This window comes from Maniola jurtina, chromosome 5, assembly GCF_905333055.1.
Source record: "Maniola jurtina chromosome 5, ilManJurt1.1, whole genome shotgun sequence".
Classification (NCBI taxonomy): Eukaryota; Metazoa; Arthropoda; class Insecta; order Lepidoptera; family Nymphalidae; genus Maniola; species Maniola jurtina.
The window spans coordinates 15,129,406-15,156,763 of NC_060033.1; the positions used below are offsets into that span (position 1 = coordinate 15,129,406).

The following is a 27,358-nucleotide window of genomic DNA, read 5'->3' on the forward strand; positions in this document are numbered from 1 at the left end:
TCAAGAACATTTAAAAGCTATATACTTTGGACTTAGGATAGCTCCCATGGCCAGCACAAATCTAAGCTCAGCTAGGGGCTTGGCTCTACTAGAGATCTCATAACTTTTTAACAGTGAAAACATTATGAACTTGTGAGTCTTGGCTACCTTTTTACATGAAATGTTTTTGGTGGGATATATTATTCCCGAGTATATAAGTATGTAAGGACTAACCTGGTCGTGTTGATAAAATTAATTTTAACTACGTACCTATTTAGCAGAGTAGGTAAATAAACGTTTTAACAGGGCTCTCTCCGTCACTCGTTTCATACAATCGTAGTTCCAATTTCATTTGAATATTAAGCAACCAAAGGCCATGAAATTTTGCAGACATATTCTAGAAACTAATATCTGTGTCTGTGGTGTTTTAGATTTTTCTAAAAATATGTAGTTTTAAAATTACAGGGACTCAAAGATTTGTATGAAGATTTTTAAGACCGCGTAACTTTGAAACCGAATTTGAACTTTTTTAGAATATGTTTGTAAAATTCCATGGAGTTTGATTGCTTAATATTCAAATGAAATTGGAACTACGATTGTATGAAACGAGTGACGGAGAGAGCTCTCTTAACCTTAGTTTTAACTCTATATTTGTTGTGGCATAATTAAAACCAGTCTTATCAATAGAAAAGCTTTAATTGGGTGACGCAGATTTTAATTATCACACTTATCAAATATTTTCAAGTAGGTACATGATGTTAATTAGTATTATTTATACAGGAGAACCTGAATTTGTTAATGACTATTGTTTCAAATGCCCTGCTACGATGGCCTATTTTTATTTAATGTTGTTGGTTTTAGTGGAAGCTTTAAAACCTGGACTTCCTTTTGTCTTAGGTAAGTAAATTAATTCTATTTTTGTTTGTATGTCTGCCTGTATGTGCGCTGTCTGTATTTGGGTTAAAGACTACTCTATAGGTATGTTAATCGGTGTATCAGCTGCCACTGTACCAAACATTTAAAGCAGTTCAGTAGTTTTCGTTTGATGCGCGCACATACAGATAGACATACAAACAAAAATTCAAAAAAAAATTCTTTTTGGGTCTATATCGATAATGATGTGCCCTCCGATTAAAATTTTCAAAATATATTTAATGTAGGTACAGAAATCGTCCAGTAACAGTTTTATTATAAGTAGGTATTAGATCTATGTATTTTATTGTAGAAGATGCCGCTCAAAATTCTCTAAAGTGGCCAAAAGAGTACCATTTAAGAGGCGAAGAAGTTAACATTCTGACTGGTATCATGGAGCCTTTTGAGGTTTGGTAAGAACTGAAAACCAAGTAGTAGTTGCTTGCATATCCATCCATACTTCCACACTATATACTAACTATACTATTAATATTATAAATTCGAAAGTGTGTCTGTCTGTCTGCTACATTTTCACGGCTTAGCTGCTGAACCTATTTTACTGAAATTTAGTACAGAGTTAGCTTACATTCCCGGGACGGACATCTAGGCTACTTTTCATACCGAAAAACCAAAGAGTTCATACGGGACTCAGGGTCTATCCGTTTAACCGATTTATATGGTACAGATGTGGGTAGTGTACGCCCCGGAAATTGACTTTGGCAACTTTTTGAAAAACCCGGACGGAGGTGTGGGCATCGCCTAGTAGTGATCATAGAGTAGGATTATATTAGGGTATGATTAAAAAAAATGAAGAGTTGGAGTCGTTGAAGTAGCTACGTTTGCCGAGTTCTCTAGTGCAACTTGGCCAAGTGCAAAATCCAGGGTTCGATTCTGCTCAGGAGAAATGTATAATCACACTAATTGTAATATTATAAAGGCGAAAGTTTGTGTGTATGTATGTTTATATGTATGTTTGTTACTCTTTCACGCAAAAACTACAGTACGGATTTGACTGAAATTTAAAATTGAGGTAGATTATACCATCTACTTTATATCCCTAAAAATTCCCACAGGACTTTGTATCTAGTGTGTCGAGTGTGTTCTGGTGGATTTGTGTGGTGTTGCGTTGTGGTACTTAATGCTTGCTCGGTGGCTGGCTTTTTCTGCATGCTTAGCAGTGGGGTGACGGGTGGTGCATGTCGCATGGTGCATGTTGCAGGTTTGCCCTTTTTAGCGTATTATAGCAAATCAAGCTTTTGATTCTTTGAAGAAGAATTCAATGTATTTTTCTAGGTATAGTACAAGCAGTAATAGATCTCGCGTGGACTACAATGGGGGCACCGTCAAACAATACTACGTCGTTGAAGACCCCGAGGGCTCCCAGCTGAAAAAGTATGTTGTAAGTACCAATGTTACCAAAAGTTTGGAGGCTACCACATAATCTAGGTTATACTAATTCCAGCCTCGATAGCTCAAAGGTTGAGGAGCGGACTGATATACGAAAGGTCGTCCTTTCAAACCCTAACCGTTGCACTATTGTTTTACCCACTCCTAGCACAAGCTTTACGCTTAATTGGAGGGGAAAGGGGAGTATTAGTCATGATAAGCATGGCAAATATTCTTGTTAAAAAAATTGTAATTAATATTATTAATCCAACTGTAATCTATAACACATTACACACACTACATTATTCCTGAGTGACATTTTTATCCCGGAAAATTAAAGAGTTCCCACGGGATTTTCAAAAACATAAATCCACGCGTACGAAATCGCGGACATCTATACTAATAAATAAAATTGGAGTGTCTGTCTGAAATTTCGAAATAACTACCTCATATTAAGCTCATATGGTTATTTGAACGATACCAACACTGAATCACACGTTTTTAAAATTTTTGTCTGTCTTTCTGTCTGTCTGTCTGTCTGTCTGTCTGTCTGTCTGTCTGTCTGTCTGTCTGTCTGTCTGTCTGTCTGTCTGTCTGTCTGTCTGTCTGTCTGTCTGTCTGTCTGTCTGTCTGTCTGTCTGTCTGTCTGTCTGTCTGTCTGTCTGTCTGTCTGTCTGTCTGTCTGTCTGTCTGTCTGTCTGTCTGTCTGTCTGTCTGTCTGTCTGTCTGTCTGTCTGTCTGTCTGTCTGTCTGTCTGTCTGTCTGTCTGTCTGTCTGTCTGTTTGAAAAGGCTAATCTTCGGAACGGCTGGATCGATTTTGACGGGATTTTCACAGACAAGTAGAGAATTGACCAGGGAGTAACATAGGCTACTTTTTTAAACGACTTTCAAAAAGGGAGTTGTGTTTTTCTACCTATGTACACCGAAATCTCCGAGATTTCTGAATCGATTTGCGTAATTTCTTTTTTAATCGATAGAGGAACTTCGCGACATTGTTTCATAGAAAAATTTGGAGTCCAACTCCTCAATCCTGATGCTGCAGGGGATCTGACCAATCCACGCGGGCGAAGCTGCGGGCATCAGCTAGTCATTTAATAAACCTAAAAGGAAAAGCTAACTGACTGATCTATTAACACACAGCTCAAACTGCTGGACGGATCGGGCTGAAATCGACATGCAGATAGCTATTATGACGCAGGCATCTAAGAAAGGATTTGTGAAAATTCAACCCCTAAAGGGGTAAAATAAGGGTTTGAAATTAATGTAGTCCAAGCGGATGAAGTCGCGGGCATAAGCTAGTAAACAAATAAATAATGATGCACAGCCTCACCATAAACACATTTCTAGATCAACCCCATTACAACAGAAGAAGTGACGAATGAACTTGTGTGCGAAGAACAAATAGAAGATGAAAAGCTGTTTGATATCCTGCCGACTCCCACGAATTACACATTCAAAGGTAAAAAAGCGGCCAAGTGCGAGTCTGACTCGCAAACAAAAGGTTCCGTACTTCAAAAGTACCGTAGGAATCACTCTTATTAATGAACCGCAAAACTAACTTGGTTTGTAAAAGTTTATTGTTAATATAAAAAACTATTAGGTAAAGTTAGAATTTAGATATTGCACGATAAATCAAAAACTAAGTACTATGCATAAAATTAAATAAAAACCTGTTTTAGAATACACAAGTAAAGCGCTTCCATATGATACCCCACTTGAAGTTATCTTAGTTTGAAAATTCAAAATTCTAATTATTTATTTGTTCATGAACACATTTAAATTTTTGTGATGTGACGACAAATTCACGGTTTTTGGATTTTTTCCTTTATTTGTGCTATAAGATCTACCTACCTGCCTAACATAATTGACCTAGAATAATGAAAATAGGATTTTTGACAGACATGACACACAGACAGACATACAACGATAGGATCCTATAAGGGTTCCTTTTTTCGTTTGAAGTACATTGGTACTAAAACTTTGCTGTTTTCAAAAGTGTTTGAAGTCTGCCAATCCGCACTAGGCTAGTAGCGTGGTAAAAAAATTACTTTTTTTTGTCCAGAACAAGAGACCTACAATGGAAAATTGGTTGAAGTTTGGAAATATTTTGAGGAAAAAGGAGTAGATGAAGAAAAACTGGAAGAGACTTTGTACGTGTATCGAGATGATGGCGGAATCAGCATACCTGTTTAGTAAGTATAAAAATCATCAGAGACACAAAAACCACTGATCAGAGAGAAGAAAATATCAGTAATGTGTCTATGAAATGGAATTTGGAAATTCGAACTTCTAGGGGTGGGCAATGGTTAACAGATGGTTAAAGAAAGGGCCTTTTGATTTAATATCGAAACTACACCAAGAACGAATAACTATATTATTGTTCTTTCTGATTTTAAGGAATATACTTTGTGCTAGAATCTTATGCTTTAGCTATAAGATTTATTATTTATTTATTCGTATACAAGTTAGTCCTTGACCGCTATCTCACGTGCTGGTAAGTGATGATCCAGTCTAAGATGTTAGCGGGCTAACCCTAAGTGGTAGAAGGGTAAGTGCTAGAATTAGAGAATTTACGTTTTTGGAGAGATGATAGATGGAATCTTTATTGCACACAATAACATGAAAAGGAACAAACACAACACAAAATGTGTTGTACATTTACAACACAACCTGTTTCTGTTGTACAACAGTAAAAACAATTGTGTGCAAAGAGCAATCTCTTTAATTAAAAATGTAATAATATTAATTAGTAATATTTATGTTATCAATAGTCTGGAAATAAAGAACCATAACCTATGGACCGGAGTTGTGGACAAACACACAGTCACGCGTTACTACGATTACAGTGAACCAGACAACGATGCTCTGGATCATAATCTAGGTTCGTATACTTTTTATATTTATACATGGCATAATATTGTATATCAAATCTTTGAAAAGAGCAACCGACGAGTTTCTTACTGGTTCTTCTCGGTAGGAAAGGCATTCTGAACCAGTGGTAGATACTTTTGACGATTCAAAATAAGCTGTAAAAGCCTAATTGAATAAAAATATTTTGAATTTTGAATTTTTTTATAGAGAACATGATTCATGAATATATATTGCTACTTATTAATTCAAAGATAGAGACTTTCACGAATGAGGCGTGACTGAGCATGATGTATGGATGATAGTGCTTCGGCTGAAATTAAAATCGATTGACCTTTAATTTCGCAATAAAACTTATGAATATATTGCTTAGTTGCTTAATATTTATCAAAATTATGGTCTTTTTGGACCAAGAACAAAGTCACAAACTAGTTGACCCACCCCCATTTAACCTCCTTGGGGATGTAATTTCCAAAAACCCCACTTGTGTGGGCACCTACGTCATAAAAAGAATCTACAGGTTTTTCTAGTTTTAACACCAGGTTTAGGCTATGCGTTGATAGATCAGTCAGTCAGTCAGGGCAAGTCTATTCATATAATATTGTACATATAATATTTCAAGTGGGGTATGGTTCTGAACTCTGTGAAGGAACCACGATAGGTCATTAATGAATTCCTTTATTTTTCAGAGGAATCTTGTAACAATACCGCGACAGTATTAACAGATCTTCAAAAGAATTTTCATGAACTACCATCTGATGTGGAAGGATCATTCAGCAGGTTAATACTGATTTGATTACTGTTTTGTGATTTTTAAGGCTACGTACCTCAAGAGGAAAAAATAAAACCCTTATAGGATCACTTCAATCTGTCTGACTCTCATGTCTGACTGTCTGTCTGTTTGTCATGTCTCTCAAGATCCGTCGAGGAAATCGAAATCTGTAATAGGGTACTTTCAATTGACCTTGGGCAGGTAGCAATGCTTATAGGGAGAGAAAAGGGAAATATCCAAAAACTCGCACTTGACCAGTTTTTTATTTTATGATGATCAACACTTTGATTTCTTACTTCTATTTTTGTTTTAGTTATGTTATTCGTCATCAAAAGAAGTATCTTGGAGATGAGCACGAGATTCGGAAACAGATTTTCAAGAAAAACTTAAGGTAAATAGAAAAGGCAAACTTAGCAATCATTTTTTATCATTATAGAGAAAAATTATACATGCAGGTTTCCTCACGAATATTTATTGTTTTAAACGCACATAACTCCGAAAAGTTAGACGTGCATACTCGGAATCGATCCGGTGGGGCAGCCAGTGACTGGATGGATGATGAAACCTCATCACCAACCACCCAATACAGCCACACCCTACGCTCCTGGGGCTAGGCCCCATGGGTGCGTCTACTGCGCTCTCTGCTCGGAACACTCAGAGGGACGCGCGGACAACACCCCCTCCCTGCCAGGTCAATTAGCCATGGCTAACAATATCCCATAAACAGAAATCGTTAACCATGTTACCAGGGTACACCGGCCCAAGCGCTGCTGTTACCCGCAACACTTGGTCCACGAGGAAGTTACCTGACTGGTATCATCGCTTTTAACCTGTCATATCCTTCTCTAAAACTCTATCACAATGATTTCAGACGTGTGATTGAGCACAATCAGCAAAACCTAGGATACAAGTTGACGTTGAACAAGTTCTCCGACCGAACTGATGATGAGCTGGCTTATCTGAGGGGTGCTCTACCATCTCTGGAACATGTAGGGACCGTGCCGTTCCCACATACGGAGGAAGAGGTAGAACTGCTTGCTCAGGAGTTACCAGAGTACTATGATATGAGGATCGAAGGCTATATTACCTCAGTCAAAAGTAAGTTACGACTGTATAAGTTGTCTTTTACTTAGATAAACAAATCGCAGAGGCCTTTTCGGAAACATAAGTAAGCGACGCCATTTTCTCGGTGCTTAAGATCTTCTTGGAGTTAGGTTTTTACTCATATCATGATTTCATTGGTAGTTTACTATAACAATGTTGTATGAGCCACGTAAAGAGCTCTTTTTACGCATTTGACGACCTCCCTGGTGCAATGGTAAGCGCTGTGTTCTTACTAGTGAGAGGCCTCGGGTTTGATTCCCGGCAGGGGTTTGTTTTTTTTATTTTCTAGTCTGGTCTGGTGGGGGACTTCGGCCGTGGCTGGTTATCACCCTATCGGCAAAGCCATGCTGCCAAGCGATTTAGCGTTCCGGTACGATGTCGTGTAGAAACCAAAGGGATATGGGTTTAATAAAAATTGTCACACCCATTCCCGGTTAGCCCGCTTCCATTTTAGACTGCATCATCACTTATAACTAGATGAGATTGCAGTCACGGGCTAACTTTTTTTTACTTACTTTAACTACATTTAGCAAATAAGTTTAGATAATGTTTAATGTAGGTAAGTAGCTGTAAGTGAACCTAATTAATAAAAATAAAAATAAAATAAACTTGCATGGAAAAAAAGTTCCCGTACATTGTGGGTGACGAGCTGTATGTTTTGTTATGCATCAGATCAAGCGGACTGCGGGTCCTGCTGGTCGTTCTCAACAGTAGCTGCGGTGGAGGGCGCGCTGGCACGCAGCAACGGAGGCCGCGACCTGGACCTTTCCGAGCAGTCATTGGTCGACTGTGCTTGGGGGTAACTCCTTTATGATTTACGAAGAATCAACAGCTTAATTTGCTATAACCCACTTAAAAAGACAAATCTGTAGCAACCTTGCAGCATGCGACATGCACCACCCGCCCTTCCACCGCTCAGCATGCAGGAAAAGCCAGCCACCAAGCAAGCCCCAAGTACCACCACGCAACATCACACGAAACACACTCTAACCAGAACACACTCGGACACACGTTTCGCTGGAATACCGGAGCATCCTCAGGAGATATAGACCTTACAATGCACAATTGTAAAGTTCTTTGCAATTATGCTTTTTTTAGCAGATTTAGATTTTGATTCTTTGTATATCATGGACTACCGCAAAGTAAGGCCCGCTTCTATTCTATACAATATACAATGCTTTATGATTGGGCAAACTGCCTAGGGTGTCAAAGTAACTCTTTGCGTGTGTGCACGCAGCCGACTACCGTAATAATATCTTCAAGGAGAAATTGGTTGACTATCTGACTGTCTACAAACTTGAGATTCGTACAACATTACTCAAAAAGGAATTTTGACAGGCTGACTAACCTGATCCGACTGGAGCCATCATCAATCAGTTCATGGTAATTGCAGACATCCAACAAGACTCACACGACGACATGCCTGGTGCACAGTGGGTGCACATTTGTGCCACTGCAGTGTCCGTCTGAATAGACGCTAATTATAAGACTTTCGCGGTGAGAACAATTTTTTCATGCTTTTCAGATTTTCAAGTTTCGGCTGTTCCGGTGGTGTGATCAATGATGTCTACAAGTACGTCCTCAAGCACGGGATTCCAACCGAAATGGAATATGGCTTATACTTAGCCAGGGTATGACCTTTCATTTTTCACTTCTTTTTGTACGACTCTTTATAAGTCTCTTTCCAGGTTTTTGTCTCTATCTAAACCTGCAGAGGTCTATCGTATCGATGGACGTTGGAGCCGGAAAGTCTTAAGTGGAAATTGTATATAAGCAAGCGTAATGTAGGACGCCCTCCAGCATGATGGACTGACGATATAAAGCGGCTGGCGGGAAGTGGCTGGATGAGGAAGGCTGAGGACTGAGTGTGGTGGCGCTCTTTAAAGAAGGCCTATGTCCAACAGTGGACGTCCACAGGCTGATGTTGATTATGATGATGACGAAACCAAGAGAGTAAATTTTCCAAAAACACATTTCCAGGAAGGTTGGTGCGGCCTAGAGAACATGACTTCAGTGTACAAGATCAAAGGCTTCGCAGCGGTCCCTCCGCTCAGTGTCAACGCTATGAAGGTCGCGCTGTACAAGTATGGGCCTGTGACTGTCACCATCAACGCCAATGACGCTGTCGTCCACTATGAAAGTGGCATCTTCTACGACCCTTCGTGGTAAGTCACACATCCATCAACCTCCGACCACCGAGCAACCGCCGAGTTTCTTGCTGGTTCTTCTCGGTAGGAACGGCATTCCGAACCAGTGGTAAATTATTTTGACGATTCGAACGCACTTGTAAAAGTTTATTTGAATAAAAATATATTCTATTCTATTTGTTTTCAGTAACAAACAGCGTCTGAACCACGCGGTGACGGTGGTGGGCTACGGCAAGAGAGACGGAGTGGACTATTGGATCGTGAAGAACTCGTGGGGCGAGGACTGGGGAGAGGACGGGTACATCCTGTTCTCAGCCACCGACAACAACTGCCATATTCTAGAAGACGCGTTCTATCCTGTGGTCTAGCTAACATTGTCACAATGTAATCATATTGCAAGTGCACAAAGTAAAATAAATATAAAGTCGAGACGCAAATGAATAGCTGTAAAATTTTACTTCATACATTTTATTTAGGCACCCTTAAATAGGACTATAAAACTTGTTTTTTTAATAATTTAAACATTATTACATCGCTGTTTAAATCAAATGAAAACAAATACATTACTGATATGCAACTAAATACAATCGTAGTTTCCTTGAGCTGACGCCATCTATTGACATTTTCCGGAACCGTTTGGTCTTCAAGGATGAACCAGGTAAAGCAACAATGGCGCTATTGAAAAGAACTTTTGGACTTCGTCTGTGATGGCGTTTGCTGACGCGCGTGTTGTGCTTGTTTGGAGTGTTTTTTTTTTGTTAAGAGTGGCTGGTTTTTGTGTTAGTTGGTGTTTTTTGGTGGTGGAACTGACTGGGAAGCGCTCTAAAGGGGCGCCGCGCGTATGTCAGCGGGCGCCGGCGCAGACGGAGTCTATACTTGTATAAATTCAATAACTTGAATATATCACAAACTTGACATTGGCTAATCAGAGTAAAGCCAGATTTAAAGAAAAAAAAAAAAGAACTTTTAGAGGTTTCCATTTGAACCGGTTTGAACAGAGCGTAGCGAAAAAATTGTAAGTCTATGTTTGAACGCAAACCGAACGACAAACTGCACGAGCATGCTCGAGCACGAGGTAGATTTTGAAAGCGCAAAGAGCGCTTTTCGAGTCAAAGACTTTCGACCAGAGTTGCTGAGAACTTTAAAAAAGTTAAAAGGCCCAAAATAGTTTAGAAAATTTAGTAAGCACGTAAGTATATCATCATCATCGATTTCGTAAAAAAACATCACTATGGTATGTTTACCGATAAAAATGGAGACTGGATTTCTGTATAGTAACAATTGAAGTACTTTTAAAATGAGGAAAAAATCTCGGGATAGTCAGCTCTTTATTTTTTATGCCAAACTGAATTATAAAATAAAACATAAATTATGAAAATAATTATCTTCTGACACAAGCGTGGCCCGTGTATGATCATTCTCCTTTAAAAACAGTAAATCGGCTTCAAAAGGGGTGAAAAGTATGAAATAATTTTTAATTTACATATATTATGTACCTACTTCTTTCAAACCATCAACTTAATATTACTACCTAATTATTTTTTTTTATTCACTGTAGGTAAGCGCTTGACCACAATCACACCTGATGGAAAGTGATGATGTGGTCTAAGATGGGACGCGTTTACCTAAGAAGTGCCTGATCACTCTTGTTTTAAAGATGATGCACACTAATGAGTAACACTTAACACAAACTAAGCCATTTTGAAAGTGGTTTACTACGGGCTATAATTTTAATAGCACCTAGCACCTAAAATGCCTGAAATGTAGCTTTTCCGTAAGCCGATATCATTTGAAACTCTTAAAAGCAAGAAAGTCAGTGTGATGAAAGTTTCTATAAGGCCTACAGAACATATTCAATAAGATAAGTATGTTATAATTGTTCTATTTCTTAAGGGTCCACCTTTTATTGAGTTTCACTGGATTTCCTATTTCTCTATCAGCAACTATATATCCTAACTCCAACAAACGCCCCGGCTTCATTTGAGTGAAATATATAAAAACGGTGAGGGATGTAATTTCCAAAAATCCTAAAATGCTTACTTCTTCATTTTTTCTCGGAAGCAAATAAAAGTAATTTTTATAATTTGAAAATGACGGATTTTTATACAAACTTCCTTCTTATTAACCTCCATATTTTCTGAAAATCCTGAAACACTTGTTTCTTTATTCAAATTAAAATAATTCGAAACGAAGTCGCGTCCATAAGGTAGGAAGCAGGTAAATAAATGTAAAAAGATGACTGACTAACAGATCTTTCAATGCACAGCTCAAACTACTGGGCATTCGTCCTGGCTGAAAGGAAATTTGGCATGCGGTAGCTTTTATGACGTAGACATCAGCTAAAGGGATTTTTGAAAATTTAACTTCTAAAGGCGTAAAATTGGGGTTGGAATGTGTAGTAGTAGAAATGGGGTTTGAAAAGTGGAAGAAGTCGTGGGCATAAGCTAGTTTCTTTATAAATGGCTCAACCCATAATATGGGCCCATATGTCCCACCTGTGTACATGCCATATATCTAAGGGTTGGATCAGGCGGGGTGTGGAGGGGTAGAACAGCATCTCATTGAGACCGCGGTTCGCGCGCGCGTCGGTCGCCCGCCATGTTAAACCTCTGAAACTGTGCTAGTGGTAACGCGAAAATGTCCAATTACCACCTTTTCCTGGCCGCATTTTTGACCCTCAACCTGGTTCTGGGTAAGTGGAATTTTTTCCGGCTAATTTTACAAAATTTTCCACTATTTTGTGTAATTTTCACGCCAAATTTGACGGAGATGTATTGTTTGATGTTCATGAAGTATTGACGCGTGATATTATAAATGCGAGTTGTGTAATTTTACACATGTTTTTGTGTAATTTTACACAATTTTTAGAGTAATATTACACATGTTTTTGTATATATTATACAATGACCTTATATTTCTTGGGCTACATATTTACAATGTGTTAAGGGTGTTTTGTTTTGACTTTCAAAGGCTATAAGTAATTAGGTTCATAATGTAGAGCGTCTGGTGATGTTAATTTGTAAAATATTTGTAAAACAATATACATACTTACATTTTTTTGGTGTATCTCGGTTTTTTGCAATTTTTTTTTTTTGGAGCCTGGGGAGACGATTTTTGGCACAGTCAGCAGTTACTTAATTATTTTCCCCTTCACTGTGATTTCACAGGTGTTTTCTCGCGGAAAGGGATTTTTCAATTTTTCGCACTTACAATGCATTTGCTTTGAAAATTTCAACTCTACCTATTACGGTTCACGAGATACAGCCTGCTAACAGACAAACAGACGGGCTGATAGACGGATAGCGGAGGCTTAGTATCGTCATAGGGATGGCTAAGGTTACAAAAGCTGTGATAGTCTAGTGGTTAGAACGTCTGGCTCCTAATCGGATGTCTGGGGTTCGTTCCCGGGCACGCAACTCTAAGTTTTCAGTTATGTGCGTTTTAAGCAATTAAATATCACTTGCTTTAACGGTTTACTGTGTGAAGTTTGCCAATCCGCATTGGGCCAGCGTGACAGACTATGGCTTAATCCCTTCTCACTCTGAGAAGAGACCCGTGTTCAGTAGTGGGCCGGCAATGGGTTCATTATGATGGCTAAGGTTTGGAATACTCTTCCGCTATTTGTGTTGCCTACCAATTACAATCACCATCACAATTACAATTGAGAGCCTCAATAGCTCAACCGGTAAAGGAGTGGACTGAAAACCGAAAGGTCAACGGTTCAAACCCCGCCCGTTGCACTATTCTCGCACCTACTCCTAGCACAAGCCTGACGCTTAGTTGGAAAGGAAAGGGGAATATTAGTCATTTAACATGGCTAATATTCTTTAAAAAAAAAATTGTAATTACAATTACAATTGTTTTCTTTAAAACAAGAGTGAATAGACATCTTAGGCCACATCATCACTTTCTATCAGGTGTGATTGTGGTCAAGCGCTTGCTGATGAAAAAAAAAAACGTTTTTACAGAAAAATGTTAATTTATAAGTAGTTTCAATCTAGATATCTTACCTAGTGTGCAATCGTAACTGAGACCTGTAATTTATTTTCAGCCGACAACCACCGTGCTAAGTAGACTTTTATTATTACAGTACACTATAGTCTCTATAAATAAATAATTGGTTGAGTTCTACAAAGTTACGCGCATGAAGGGGAAAAGTTATAGTCGTTGGCAGTTGGCTAATTATTATTTATCAGCCTTATCAGCCTATTCTTATTTATTTATAGGTACAAGTGAGAACAGTTATACTTATTAGATATTTAATTCTTATCTAGTAGTCAGATAGTGAACTCTCGGTTCGATCCTGAATCGACGACATTGTGTCAAATATTAGGCCACGGTGACGTAAAATCAAAAAAAAAAAAAATAGGGCTACCTGTTTTAAGGGAATTAATACCTATAGGGTACTTGCCGTTGACCTAAAATCGTTATTTAGCACTTAGTGCAATGTCTTTTTAAAAAGTGAACAATAGTACCCAATTTGAATAAATGACTTTGACTTTGACTTTGGATTTTATAGAACAAGTACCTAAAGGGAATAATCCGAAAACCGTGAATTTGTGACTACGTTACAGAATATACCTAAAATAAAAATATTTTTTTGTATGATGATACGAAACTTTTCTTTTTTTTACTTTACCGTAGTACCTAGGTATAAATATTATCTAGTAGTATAGTAGTATAGTAGGCATTTATCTTATCAAGTCTGGAGGTATGGATTTTTGCCCGAGTTTCATTTACGTAATAGAGTTTTCAGTTCAGCTGAGTTCTGACTGTGAAATGAATCAATTTGAAAAAACCTCGCCTTTTTCCTTCCATCATTTTATGGCAAAATCATAAAAACCACGTAAAACCGTTTACTGCGCCTTACCCTTGCAATAAAAGTAAATGTCAATTGCCACCTTTATGTAACATCTTTATTAAAACTTTTATACCCTTTTTAGGTTCCGTAATCGTAAGATTGCCAACGGGGCCCTATTACTAAGTATCCGCTGTCCGTCCGTCTGTCCATCCGTCTGTCTGTCAGCGGGCTGTATCTCATGAATCGTAACGTAGTAGGTAGAGTTGAACCGCATTTTCACATATAAGTATTTCTATTACCGTTATAACAACAGATACTAAAAACCAAGATCGCCAATTTCAAAATGGTTTCCATATGAATTTAAAAAATCAATAAGTGCATAGTATGTATTATAGTATAATTATCTTGTGCTACGGTAGCTAATTTGTACGGAACCCTTCGTGCGCCAGCCCAATACGCACTTGATCTTGTTTTTATTCAATAACTTGAAAGTACAGCTACAAAAATTCAGTATAAGTGTATATTTTTCGTTTCTATTTAAGGATAATCTAAAAAAATGAGAGCCATAATAACTTAGTGGTTAAGACATCTGACACCTATCCGGGAGGTCGGAGGTACGTCTAACTTCTCGGAGTTATGTGCGTTTGAAGCAATTAAATATCACTTTGCTTTACCGGTGAAACTTTAGCTCTAGTATCGACTATTCTCACAAATTAGTCGATACTAGAGCTAATTTCTTAAACTGGACCTTTTCAAGTAAAGATTTTTATATAAACCTGTGAGGATGATACTGCCACTGTCGCAATTAAAATGCCATAAGCCTACGTTGTCGTATTAGTTTACAAATTGTGAAAAACCAAATTTTTTAATTTCGCGGGCAGGCCCGTCGCTTCCACCTTATTTCTTATTAGCTTCCCCCATAGGCTAGATTGTAACCTTAGCAGAGTACTACTGCTAGGCACTTTACGATCAAGAAAAAAAATATTAATGGAAAATCGTTGGGAAAATGATAGGCAGGTGCTTTTTATCAATAGTAACATGAAACGTACAATTTCTCCAGTGTCGAGGAAACACAGTAAACAAAGACCGCCGCAATTTCCTCGGGCAACAAACTGTTGCGGAAGGTGTCGCGTGCGCGTCACGCTCACTTTTATGCGCGGTCACATAATATACATGTCATTAGCATACATAATTGTTAACTAATAGGCTGTTTGTTTGTTTTTTAGGGTTCCTCGAAAGGAAAACAGGAACCCCTATAACATCACTTTGTTGTGTCTGTCCGTCATGTATGCTAAGAAACCTATTGGGTATTTCCCGTTGACCTAGAATCATGAAATTTGGCAGGTAGGTCTTATAAAAAAATTCGAAAAAATTTAATTTGTGATCATCATAAAAAAAAATTCAATGTGTTCATGAATTAATTAGTATTTTTAATATTCAAAGTAAGATAACTATACCAAGTAGGGTATCATTTGAAAGGGCTTTACCTGTACATTCTAAAGCGTGTTTTTATTTATTTTTATGCATAATAGTTTTTGATTTATCATGCAAAATGTACGGAATCCTCGGTGCGCGAGTATGACTCGCACTTGGCCGGTTCCGTACATTAGTAAAATGAAAAAGAAACCCTTAAAAGCAATGATCTTACAATAATTTTTATTAACATCATTGCTTAAAAGATCATTTTGTTGTGTGTCTCTCTGTTTGTCTGTCTGTCCGTATGTTCCTCTGACCCGTCTGTCCGTCTGTAGTGTCTGTCAAGAAAACCTATAGGTTACCTAGAATCGTGAAATTCGGCAAAATAAAAAATGTAGAATGTTTTTAAAATCGACTAAGATATAATAGTACCTACTATAAAATGTTTTGAACAATATGTAACTATAAAATTAATGTTCACAATTAAGTTAGCTTTATAGCTTAACTCTTAAGCTAGCGAGTGGTAGAAACATTAATTTGAGTAGCTCCTAACTAAGTCGACCTTTAAAAGGTTAATAAATTACAGCATTAGTCTCCTTGTTTATAGCTGCTTTATTGCTAAGAGCTTTATATTTTGTAGTCTGTATGATAATTACGCTTAGCATAATACTTTATTTCTTTTACTCTTTTAATCTACAAGCGTAAATTAAAAATTTTCAACACCCCCGACAAGTGAAGGTTACAGTAACTAGAAAAGAGCTGATAACTTTTAACCAATTTTTTTGGATTATTTTTTTATTTGGAACACTCTCGATCAATCCACCTTTCAAACAAAAAAAAAGTAAATTAAAATAGGTTCATTCGTTTAGGCGCTACGATGCTACAGACAGATATACAGATACACAGATACACACGTCAAACTTATAACACCCCTCTTTTTGGGTCGGGGGTTAAAAAATATGAAAATGAAAAACTCCTATCGAAATACTCACTACTTAGTTTGCATGTAGGCATGGCTAAGGTTTGGAATACTCTTCCGCGATCTGTGTTTCCTACAAATTACAAACCGGGTATCTTAAAACAAGAATGAATATGCATCTTCTAGGTAAACGCGTCCCATCTTAGGCCACCACATCACTTTCCATCAAGTGGTAATTATGGTCAAGCGCTTGTCTATAATAAAAAAATAATGGTTGCTAAAACATTATAATTCCAGGCAATTCAAAGCCACTAGGTCTAACAAGACTGCCAGGTCTTGTTGAGAATTATTGAGATGTGAATCACATAATGAAAGTAGACATATGTCGCTGAGGTCTAGAACTCTAGATGGGAATCAATAGCGCTCGCCTTCCCAGGAATTTGGAATTGGTTCCAAATTCGAATATCATGTGCATATTATGTTGCTGCAGGTAGCAAATCGTTCAGCTAGAGGTTGTATAATTGCCTGTACTATGAACAAATTAATTTATTAACGAATAATTATGATTAACTAGAGGATGCCCGCGACTTCGTCCGCGTGGATTTCGGTTTTTAAAGATCCCATGGGAACTATTAGATTTTCCGGGATAAAAAGATTTGCCTATGTCAATTGCAGGGACGCAAGCTACCTCGGTTCCAAGTTACATGCAAATCGGTTGAGAGGATGGGTATTGAGGAATCCCGTGGGAACTCTTTGATTTTCCCGGATAAAAAGTAGCCTATGTCCATCCCCGGAATATAAGTTAACTCTGTACCTACCAAATTTCGTCAAAATCGGTTAAACTGTTGGGCCGTGAAATGGTAGCAGACAGACAGACAAACGGACAGACAGACATACACACTTTCGCATTTATAATATTAAGTATGGAGTATGGATAATATTAATTTACTAGCTTAAGCCCGCGACTTCATCCGCGTGGATTGCACAAATTTCAACCCCCTATTTTACCCCCTAAATTCCAAAAATCCTTTCTTAGCTTATATTTACGTCATATAGCTATCTGCATGCGAAATTTAACAAGGCTCTCTCCGTCACTCGTTTCATACAATCGTAGTTCCAATTTCATTTGAATATTAAGCAACCAAAGTCCATGAAATTTTGCAGACATATTCTAGAAACTAATATCTGTGTCTGTGGTGTTTTAGATTTTTCTAAAAATATGTAGTTTTAAAATTACAGGGGCTCAAAGATTTGTATGAAATTTTCAAGACCGCGTAACTTTGCAACCGAATATTTTAACAGAAATCTGGAAAACCACAGACATAGATATTAGTTTCTAGAATATGTCTGCAAAATTTCATGGACTTTGGTTGCTTGATATTCAAATGAAATTGGAACTACGATTGTATGAAACGAGTGGAAACGAGTGACGGAGAGAGCCCTCTTATTGAATTTTGCGTTGATAGATCAGTCAGTCAGTCAATCAATCAGCTTTTCCTTTTATGTAATGAATCATTACGATTAAATAACATAAATTATGTTAGTAGTCTGGTAGGTAGTTTGAATAAAATTATAATAATATTCATCGTTATAACACATACCCAGTATGTTATAATCCCTTAGTGCAGATTACAAGTTTTAATCAGTTTCAGTTGTAACTTGTAACGGCCGTCGACTCCGGTTAGTTTTAGTTGATTCTAATCTCCTGTGATTGTTCGATGTTCAGTTAGATAGGTTACAGTTTGCCGCTAGTTTAGTTTTGGAAACGGTCCGCTATTTGCTTTAGAAAGTTTACTATACCTTTTATCGAGATTTTTAACACCTATTTTGCATACACACACACATAGGTAGTTATTTAATAAATTGACACAAGTATTGACAATTTTTTTTCAATTCAAAAGCATATTCGCAGGCTCACTACAGAGTCACCGAGTCTGTCAAAATGAGTAGGGCTTAGCCAAGGTTTGGCTATTATAGTCTACCACACCTTTGATAACATTTCGAAAAAAGGTACTCAGGACTCAGATAGGTTTCCTTGCGATGTTTTCTTTTACCGTTAAAATAAGTGATATTTAATTGCTTAAAACGCACATAGCTCCGACAAGTTCTAAAGAACAGAGTGCGTGCCCGAGATCGAACCCAAACCTCCCGAACAGGAAGCGGTCGTATTAACCACTACGCTATCACGGCTTTTTGTTGGTGATAATAACCGATATAATAATGACAACTTGTTCGTAACGAAAAGGTCAAATTCGGACACCCAAAGTCGGTGACACATCCAGTTACCGACCGGTGTCAACGTTATTTTACCAGCGCGATCGTCCAAACTACCGCCAATTACTGAATCAATCGTTTTAAAAATTCAAGTTAACCACACCCTCGACATAGGCCAAACAACCTTCAATTTCGCCGGAAACCACGATACATAAAACCATTACGTCGGGCATTTTTTATCCCGGAATCGAATTTGCTACCCGTGGGAGACCATCCATCATCGGCTCCGCAGAATAAAGCCAGTAACGGGATTCAATTAACCATAAAGCGACCGAATTTCCAAACGATTCTGTCGTTTGTATGAAAAGTTTGTATGGAAAACAACATGATGCGGTTATACGAAAATTCTTTTACATTTGTGACTCTTTACTATTACAATTTTTTTTTATATTCCCTATACTTAAATAATTTTTTAAAGTCCCGTTTAAAACTAAACTAACTAATTTACTGCGATAAAAACTATTAAAAGTATCACTTATGGGTGTGTGCATTTCTGTTTGAAGGCGTGTGTGCGTATGCGCGCGTGTTGCGTGTGTTTAGATATTAACAATATTTTTATTATAATACTAGCTGACTAGGATTTTTCAAAATTTGTAAGAGGTGATTTCCAAAAATCCTCAAACCTCATTATTGCTCGAAAATCCAAATACCAAAAAACTCTCATCCCTTATTTAACCCCCTTGGGGGGTTTGACAAGTCTAATAAATCTTTGGTGCTCGGTACTGATGAAAATAGAAGTACTCCTTAATACTAATGTCTACTTCCATGTTAGTTATACCTATTGTAAGAAAATTAATTACCTAAGTGCTTTTTATATGGAAATGGAACTTAAAAGCTTTTTAATTAAAACATGAGAGGCAAATATTAAAATAATACCTACTTTCATAGAGCTTCTCTATTTTCTACTTATTGTTATCCATTGTAGGTACATCTAAATCCCCTGTCGACCCCTATTGTGTAGGAGGCAGGTATTGTAGAGTTTATTACTCGGAACGGAAGTGACACGGGGCAGGGGATCAAGCGAGCATCAGACCCTTACTCCACTAACCGAGATCATACCGAGATGTGGCAGATAGGACCTCTTTCAAACCCGACCGACCCATCTCATAACTTCGATAAAGTAGATAACAGATTATACACAAAAGAGCATCGCCAATATCTGCCCCCATATGTAGTCAAAATTCCACAGATACGTACGAAGCGATTTGCCTCCACATTTCTTATTCGAACCGCTAGGTTTTAGAACGCCTTTCCAGCATCAGTTTTCCCCTCCAAATATGGGTACCTTCAAGTTAAGAGTAAATAGGCTTCTTCTAGAAAATGACTTTAGGTATATTCCAATCTCGATCTGAGTTGTGTCTTGTGTTTGCGATATTGAATGTAATACGCGTGGGTGGGTTGTATTGGTGTCTTTAGAGACAGGTTTTATTATATAGGAGATAGCGGTGAGCGGTGATACCGGGATTTAGTATCCTAGTTCTAAACTAACCGATAGGTTTATTCCGTAAAATACTATTCATATAAATTGCTTGAGTATTAAACTCATAAGGTATATGTAATGCTTATAAGGTAGGTATGCAGTAGTAAGTAGGTGTATAGAAGATGCAATTCGCATTTATTTTTGTACAAGGTCCGCGTGGATTTAAAAAAGTCCTTTATAAAAAAGTTAAAAAAAATACCGAATGTCACTCTCCAGGTCATTAACTATAATAATTATCCACGTAAAAATCACGTAGATTCGTTACTCCGTGCTGACGTGGTTGAAGGACAAACCAACAAATAAACATACTTTCGCATTTATAATACACTAGTTGCCCGCGACTTCGTCCGCGTGGATTCAGATTTTTAAAGATCCCGTGGGAACTGTTTGATTTCCGGGATAAAAAGTTGCCAATGTCAATTACAGGGACACAAGCTACCTCGGTACCAAATATCATACAAATCGGTTAAGCAGATGGGCCTTAAGGAATCCCGCGGGAACTGTTTGATTTTCCGGGATAAAAAGTAGTCTATGTCCGTCCCCGGGATGTAAGCTAACTTTGAGCCATTCCGCTTATCCGCTTTCCGCTCGCTCATGTAATTAAAGCCTTCAGAAAATATATCTTCTAAAAGAGATCAATAAGATGTTCGTTGGAATAAAGAAAAAACGAGCGAAAAATCCGTCACATTTAACGAATAGTCTTCGGTTGTGTAAGAAGCGTAAAGTACCTTATATTTTACCTATTTGGATTCCGTGAGATTCTTACATAAAGAACATTTCTTTCTTTTTTCTTTTGTTCGAGTTCCTTTTAATAAAAGAAAAGAGATTGTTGAAAACAAGAATTACAATTTATAATAATGATATCTTTTCTTTTGGACGTCTGGCTCATTCCCATATAAGTGCTTACTTGAATAATACAATGAGATGTTTTAAATAAAATAGCATGGCCATTTTTAAGAATCCGTACTCAAAGTGCCATTTGTTGGAAAATCTCACAAATTCTAGAGTATGAAATTAAGAAGGGTCTAAGTACTTAATTCACGAGGTTAAACGAACAACATAATTTGTAGTCTTCTCGATTTTGGTTTTACGAGAAGTTTTTTTACATTAATATTAAGGAACATTTGGTTGGGCAGGAACATTATGCACATGTCCAATTTTTAACAAGGTTATGAATCGTCATCACCGGTTTTAGCGTTCCGGTACTATGCCGTGTAGAAACCAGAGGAGTAGGGATTTAATGAGAACTGCGATACCTCTTACAGGTTAGCCCACTTGCATCTTAGACTGCATCATCACTTACCACCAGGTGAGATTGCAGTCAAAGGCTAACTTGTATCTGAATTTTAAAAAATCACCATCAAGCCATCGTCAGCTCATTATTAAATAAGCTACTCTACGAATAAGAAAGGCTTGGTCACCTACCATGCTGGTTTTGAGAACATTATGCAGAACTCTCACGCATGCAGGTTTCTTCACCGCTTCTTCACTGTTAAAGCAAGTGATACTTAATGATTGCTTAAAACGCACTTAACTCTAAAAAATTAGATTTGTGCCTTGGACGGACCCCCGACAAGGAGGCCGAAACGTCCTAACCAAAGGTCACTGCTTTTAACAAGTCAAAAAAACTTATGAAAAGTAACCTATAATGTAGGTATTTTATTTTTGAATATTTTTTATATTTTATCTTCCACTTCATTTATTTTGTATTTTCAAAAACGTTTACCATTACAAAACTAATTTCAAAAGGCAATAACCATCGATAAAAACCAACGTAGCGTTTAATTGACCGGATATAATCACGATAAATAATGAGATTCATCAAATTTATCCGGCTATAAATAATGTGCTTTTAAATCCGGATGATGATTAAACTTCGAACGTTAATTAATGTTTGAATTTATATTTTTTTCTCGCGGAGGCTATAGGTACACCGACGTAGCGTTTAATTTACCGGATATGATAACGACATATAACGAGATTCGTCAAGCTTATCCGGATGTAAATTGATGAAGTGCTTTTATACTCAGATGATACAAGTGTAAATTAAAAATTTATAACACCCCCGACAATTGAAGGTTACGGTAACTAGAAAAGAGCTGATAACTTTCAAACGGCTGAACCTTTATTTTTTTTTAATTACATTATTAAGAGTGTTCTCGATCAAGCCACCTTTCAAACAAAAAAACACAAGTACCTATGTAACGTACTTATCTACTTCTTTTCTTTCAACTTCACTTCAAAACAAGTGTAAATTAAAAATTTATAACACCCCCGACGATCCAAAGTATTTGAGTTTTCCAAAACATCATTTTCAAATAAATAATTATGTATTTAGGCAACGTCCATCTCAGCTTGACATTTGTCTATTGACATAATATTATGAACCTAACGGTTATCTAACCTTCTTTTCTACAAGAAAACTAGAAAAGAGCTGATAACTCTTAAACGGCTGAACCGATTTTTTTAGATTATAGCTAAGAACACTCGATCAAGCCACCTTTCAAACAAAAAAAACTAAATTAAAATCGGTTCATTCGTTTAGGCGCTACGATGCCACAGACAGATACACAGATACACAGATACACAGACACACAGATACACACGTCAAACTTATAACACCCCTCTTTTTGGGTCGGGGGTTAAAAATCTAAAAACTTGTAATTCTAAAACACTCAATTTGTAATTCTATTTTTAACCCTCGACCCAAAAAGAGGGGTGTTATAAGTTTGACGTGCTTATTGGTGTATCTGTGTGTCTGCGTATCTGTCTGTGGCATCGTAGCTCCTAAACTAATTAACCGATTTTAATTTAGTTTTTTTTTTGTTTGAAAGGTGGCTTGATCGAGAGTGTTCTTAGCTATAATCCAAGAAAATCGGTTCAGCCGTTTGAAAGTTATCAGCTCTTTTCTAGTTATTGTAACCTTTACTTGTCGGGGGTTCAAAAATTTTGAGAGATCTGTTCTTCCCTACAAGATCTAAAACAATAGTCTTCCTATGACAAAGCTTTGCAAATAAGGAGCGAAATTTCATTACTCGCTCGAGAAAGCCGGTGACAGTCTAGGATTATGCTTTGAGAATATCCATTTTAATCTATTATCTGCTAGACATAGTGCAGTTGCGGTAATTCAACTATGCCAGTGCGGCATATAACAATGCTCTATTATCACTTACGCTGGCTAACAGCTTTCAAGGGGACCCGGACAGGGGAGGTCTCTAAGCAACACTATTCTAGGCACTCGAGATGGGCATTGTTGCTACTTTTAAATCATTTTCATTCGATGTTTTTGTTTCTCCACAGTGATTTCACAAGTGTTTTTTCACGGAAAGTAAATTTTGAATTTTCACACTTACAGTCATTTGCTACCTTAATTTTTAACTAGGAATTATGATCAGATCAATAAGACTGGTGTTTCACAGGTGGTTTGTTCACGGAAAGTGAATTGTCACACTATCAATAAGTTTTACTTCATCTTTCTAACACGAAGCGATGCAGGTGTTCTCGCTCGCACACTCTTTCATTTTAAATCGGCTCGATGACCATGCTCGCGTAAAATTTAAAAATTAAAGCGGGTTAAAATGAATGTATTAATAATTTTCAAACTTTGTGACTTTTGCTTCGTAATTTTTCACAGGCTACCAGTGCGGTAGTTAGTAACGTGTTACATAATATGAAATTATTGCTTTCACGTGATTTTTCATTGTGAAACCTGTGAATCCCATCTCTACTGAATACTATTTAGGTACTATGTAGCAATACATAGCTCTCTAATAATTCAAGAAGCTTAAATTGGATTTGTCTGGTGCAGTGATAAGCGCTATAGACTTACCTATAAGTGGGAGGTCCTGGGTTCGATTAATTTTATCTCGAAGTCTTAAGTAAAGATTATTATAAAACTAACTGATGTCCGCTGAATTCAATTCGGTTTTGGAAAACCACGTGGGATTTTCCGGGATAGAAAGTAGTCTATGACCATCTTCAGGATGCAAGCTATCTTTTTATCAAGCAGACCATCCTTGCAACATTTTTCATGTGGAGAGTTTTTTTTAAAGTTATTTGGGAAATCTTCGATTTTCTAGGACAAAAATTAGCCTATTAGACAAAAAAAATTAAACTAATGGGCCGTAAAGAGCAGTATGAATGGATTTCTTTTTAAAACAGCTTAAAGAAAGCCTCAGGTCACGGCGTGCCTCAGATTGAGGCAGTATCCTCACTTCAGCTGCTGGATCGAGTCTGTCCCTATTGGATAAAAAGCTTTACAGAGTTCATTATAGAGCAATATAATAGCCGGATTTCATTGTAGCATTTAATTTTCCGGATATAATCACAATGATAAAGTGGGCCGCGTCGAATTTATCCGGGCATAAATCACCCGCCTTTGTTACCGGATAACCGTTGTACGGAGATAATAAAACCTTTCGTAGTTTAATACTACGATCCTATATTATATTATTATTGTTGTATTAAAATGTATGTAATGTAACATTGTGATTGCGGATCTCTTGTTATACTGGTTGATTACGAAAGCTGCTATTTTTTTTTATTCCGATACAAGTTATTTGATTGCGATATCACCTTGATGGTAAGTGATGATACAGTCTAAGAAGATATGTAGCAGGCTGGCTTGGAAGAGGTATGGCAGTTTAATTAAACCCGTACCCCTGATCGGTTTCTACGTGGTACTGTACCGGGAGACCAAATTACTTGTTGGCACGGCAAATTCCGTGCGGTGTTAATTAGCTACAGCTGAAGTCTAACGATATTTTAGAAATTGTACATCCCCAAATTGCCCCTTCTTACTTAATTGGTAGGAAACACAGCTATTCCAAACTGCTGTATAAAAGTTTTCAAAGCGCTTCGTGAAAATGTGACTGCACAATTAAAATTGTCGTACAAAAATTACTGATTTGTTCGATACCTTCCGTTCGTTAACAGTGTCAAAGCCGGCACCAAATTGCTCTCTATTTAAATGATCCGGTCAAACTCGGCCGGGTATTTTAATTGCATTCCGATTATAATTGCACGCTGTATTGTGTCAGTTTTTTGTTTTTTTTTTAGGGGTTCATACCTGAAAAACCAAAAAAAAAAATTTTTTCCAAAGTGTTATAGCCAGTGTCACTCAGGATAATGTACGGATTTAACGACACCTCATATACATTTTAATTTGTTCAGGCATTTAGACATTATGGTGGAACAAAAAACTCACACGTATATACATGAACCGTGAAAACACTGTATTCCTTTCTTGAAAGGTCGTGTAAAAATAAAACCACACTTCACTGTCAGACGTCTTTTAAGAGCCTTTTTCTCAAGAAAACGTGGAGGTCTCAAGGTTGAAATTACTATCAAAGCATTAAGGGATAAGTCACTAGTCTCTTCGAGCCCTTTAGGTTTTGACACAGACTTCGCTTGTTCCTTGTGTACCTACGGACAACAATTTGTGTACCATGATCTGTGGACTTCCGCAAAGTAACGTCTATTTCAATAAAACTTATTACAAAAAAAATTGCTTGTTTGTAAAGTCGGTTTACTGACGATAGTTGAACGTGACAACAAAGGCTGATTTTCTTTGTCGCTCGTTCCGCGCTCTCGCTTGCACTTCAAGCCTTACATGGAACGCCTCAGAGCGAGGTAACGCCGCATGAGTCATGTTTTTTCGTGCGTGCAGCCGGCTCTATCGAATTATAAGACGTTGTCACGTCAAAAGTAAAAGACCACATCTTTCCCACAAAATTTCCTGGTCAAATGAAATCCGGTTTAATAAGCCACCACCTAAACGTGAATTATGTCCCCAATATAGACCGCGCGAACACCGTGGACGTTAAACAACATACATCACGTGTACACGCGGCCGGTTATCCGGGTTGGAGATTTATTTTGCTACATACTCTTGGACACGGGCCAAGGAACTGCAGCGGAAGAAATCCGATGCATTAACCGGGTCACCGGCACCCGGCGACCGGGTAACATTTTTATAGCGTATTATAACCGGTTCGCGTTTAAATTTCCAATTGTATTGCATCCGTGAAATATTGTTATGATTTTCTTGTTGCAGTTTCGAAAAAAATTATGATTTTGAGTTTTTTTTAAATGACAGGCGTCTTACGTCTCTGCCTGAGGAACAAACCCGTTACAAAGAAATCCGTGCGATATCCAAAGTAAACGAAATAGCTCAACGAAATAGCAAGCTAAAGTAGCAGTGGGCATATGGGTCGCACAATAGTAATTGTCCGCTGGGGCAGACGGGTTCTGGAGTGGAGACCGCGTACCAGCAAGCGTATGGTGGTGATGTCGGATAACCTTCGACCCGCTGGACTGACCTTAAGAACCTAGTAGGAAGCGGGTGTATGAGGAAGGCGAAGGACCGTGTGTGGTGGCGCGCTCTCAGGAAGGTCTATCTCCAGTAGGGGACGAAAACTGATCGATGATATAGGCTTGTGCGTATCTGCAATCACACTAAACAGTAGGTGATGATGCATGGTAGTATGGTGGGTGATGATGTAGGGAAGTACGCCTAGAAGATGCCTATTCATTCTTCCTATGGAGTTGGTAAATAATAATGATTTTGCATTTATCGGCAGCAGGCGCTCAACTGTGACTATAGGAAGATCTTCCTCCGGACATTGTTATACCCGGGGGCTATAGATGGGCATTATAGCTTCTTTTTTTCTATATTTAGTTATGGCACAGAATATCTTTATATATCTTAGAATATCAGAATATATTTTACAGACGATTTCACACGGAAAGTGACTTTTCGAATTTCGCACAATACAATTGTTTGCTACATTTATTTATCTAGGAATTATTGTATAGACCAATAGTGTTTTTTTTAGAAACAAACGATTATTGCTTGTCGTTGCTCCGTAGCAAACGATTGTTTGCCATATTAATTTTGTTATTTTCGCTTTCTAACGAAAGTTTCGAAATTATTTAAAAGTCCGCAAAACTGTACCTGATGAAAGTTTGTAATTTGAAAACTAAGCTAGGTTCAACCATCTATAAATTTCCATTTGCAATAAACGTCGCTGCCGAAGTGGGCTTTCATTTAACTTGAATAATGTCCGGATATAAGCCGAGTGTGAACGTGGCATGGCGTACATCACGTGTACACACGGCCGGTTATCCGGGTTACAGATTTATAATCACACTCATACATAAACTTGGACTATGGCCAGAGAATGGCAATGGACAGGATCCATTACATTTATCTATACAAATTGTTTGTTAAAGTAACGATTTTCAGATTTTTTCTTTTATTTGGTTTTTGCCTTTCATGAATCTACGTCGGTAGGTAGT

The 27,358-nt window shown here is 37.6% G+C and overlaps 2 protein-coding genes across 2 annotated transcripts in view; both read left to right on the plus strand.

Moving 5' to 3' along the window:
• The first annotated feature begins 776 nt into the window (after positions 1 to 776).
• Positions 777 to 9,558, plus strand: LOC123865670 (cathepsin K-like). Its single transcript, XM_045906862.1, has 13 exons — positions 777 to 876; positions 1,205 to 1,304; positions 2,185 to 2,290; positions 3,626 to 3,737; positions 4,341 to 4,470; positions 5,050 to 5,159; positions 5,836 to 5,926; positions 6,232 to 6,309; positions 6,790 to 7,016; positions 7,695 to 7,821; positions 8,548 to 8,653; positions 9,003 to 9,187; positions 9,357 to 9,558. The coding sequence occupies exons 1-13, from the start codon at positions 807 to 809 to the stop codon at positions 9,535 to 9,537; spliced, it is 1,623 nt and encodes a 540-aa protein (XP_045762818.1). The 5' UTR covers positions 777 to 806; the 3' UTR covers positions 9,538 to 9,558.
• A 2,155-nt stretch (positions 9,559 to 11,713) lies between these two features.
• Positions 11,714 to 27,358, plus strand: part of LOC123865673 — a 91,215-nt gene continuing 75,570 nt past the window's right edge. The window contains exon 1 of the mRNA XM_045906866.1: positions 11,714 to 11,861. Within this exon, the coding sequence (XP_045762822.1) occupies positions 11,807 to 11,861 (55 nt within the window). The 5' untranslated portion in view covers positions 11,714 to 11,806. The remainder of the gene's footprint in view (positions 11,862 to 27,358) is intronic.

Excerpts from the sequence above, each read along its gene's own strand:
- LOC123865670 (XM_045906862.1), top strand. The coding sequence starts at position 807 with ATGGCCTATTTTTATTTAATGTTGTTGGTTTTAGTGGAAGCTTTAAAA. Across the intron at positions 1,305-2,184 it reads ATGGAGCCTTTTGAGGTTTG|GTATAGTACAAGCAGTAATA; the intron begins GTAAGAACTGAA and ends GTATTTTTCTAG. Across the intron at positions 7,822-8,547 it reads TTGGTCGACTGTGCTTGGGG|ATTTTCAAGTTTCGGCTGTT; the intron begins GTAACTCCTTTA and ends CATGCTTTTCAG.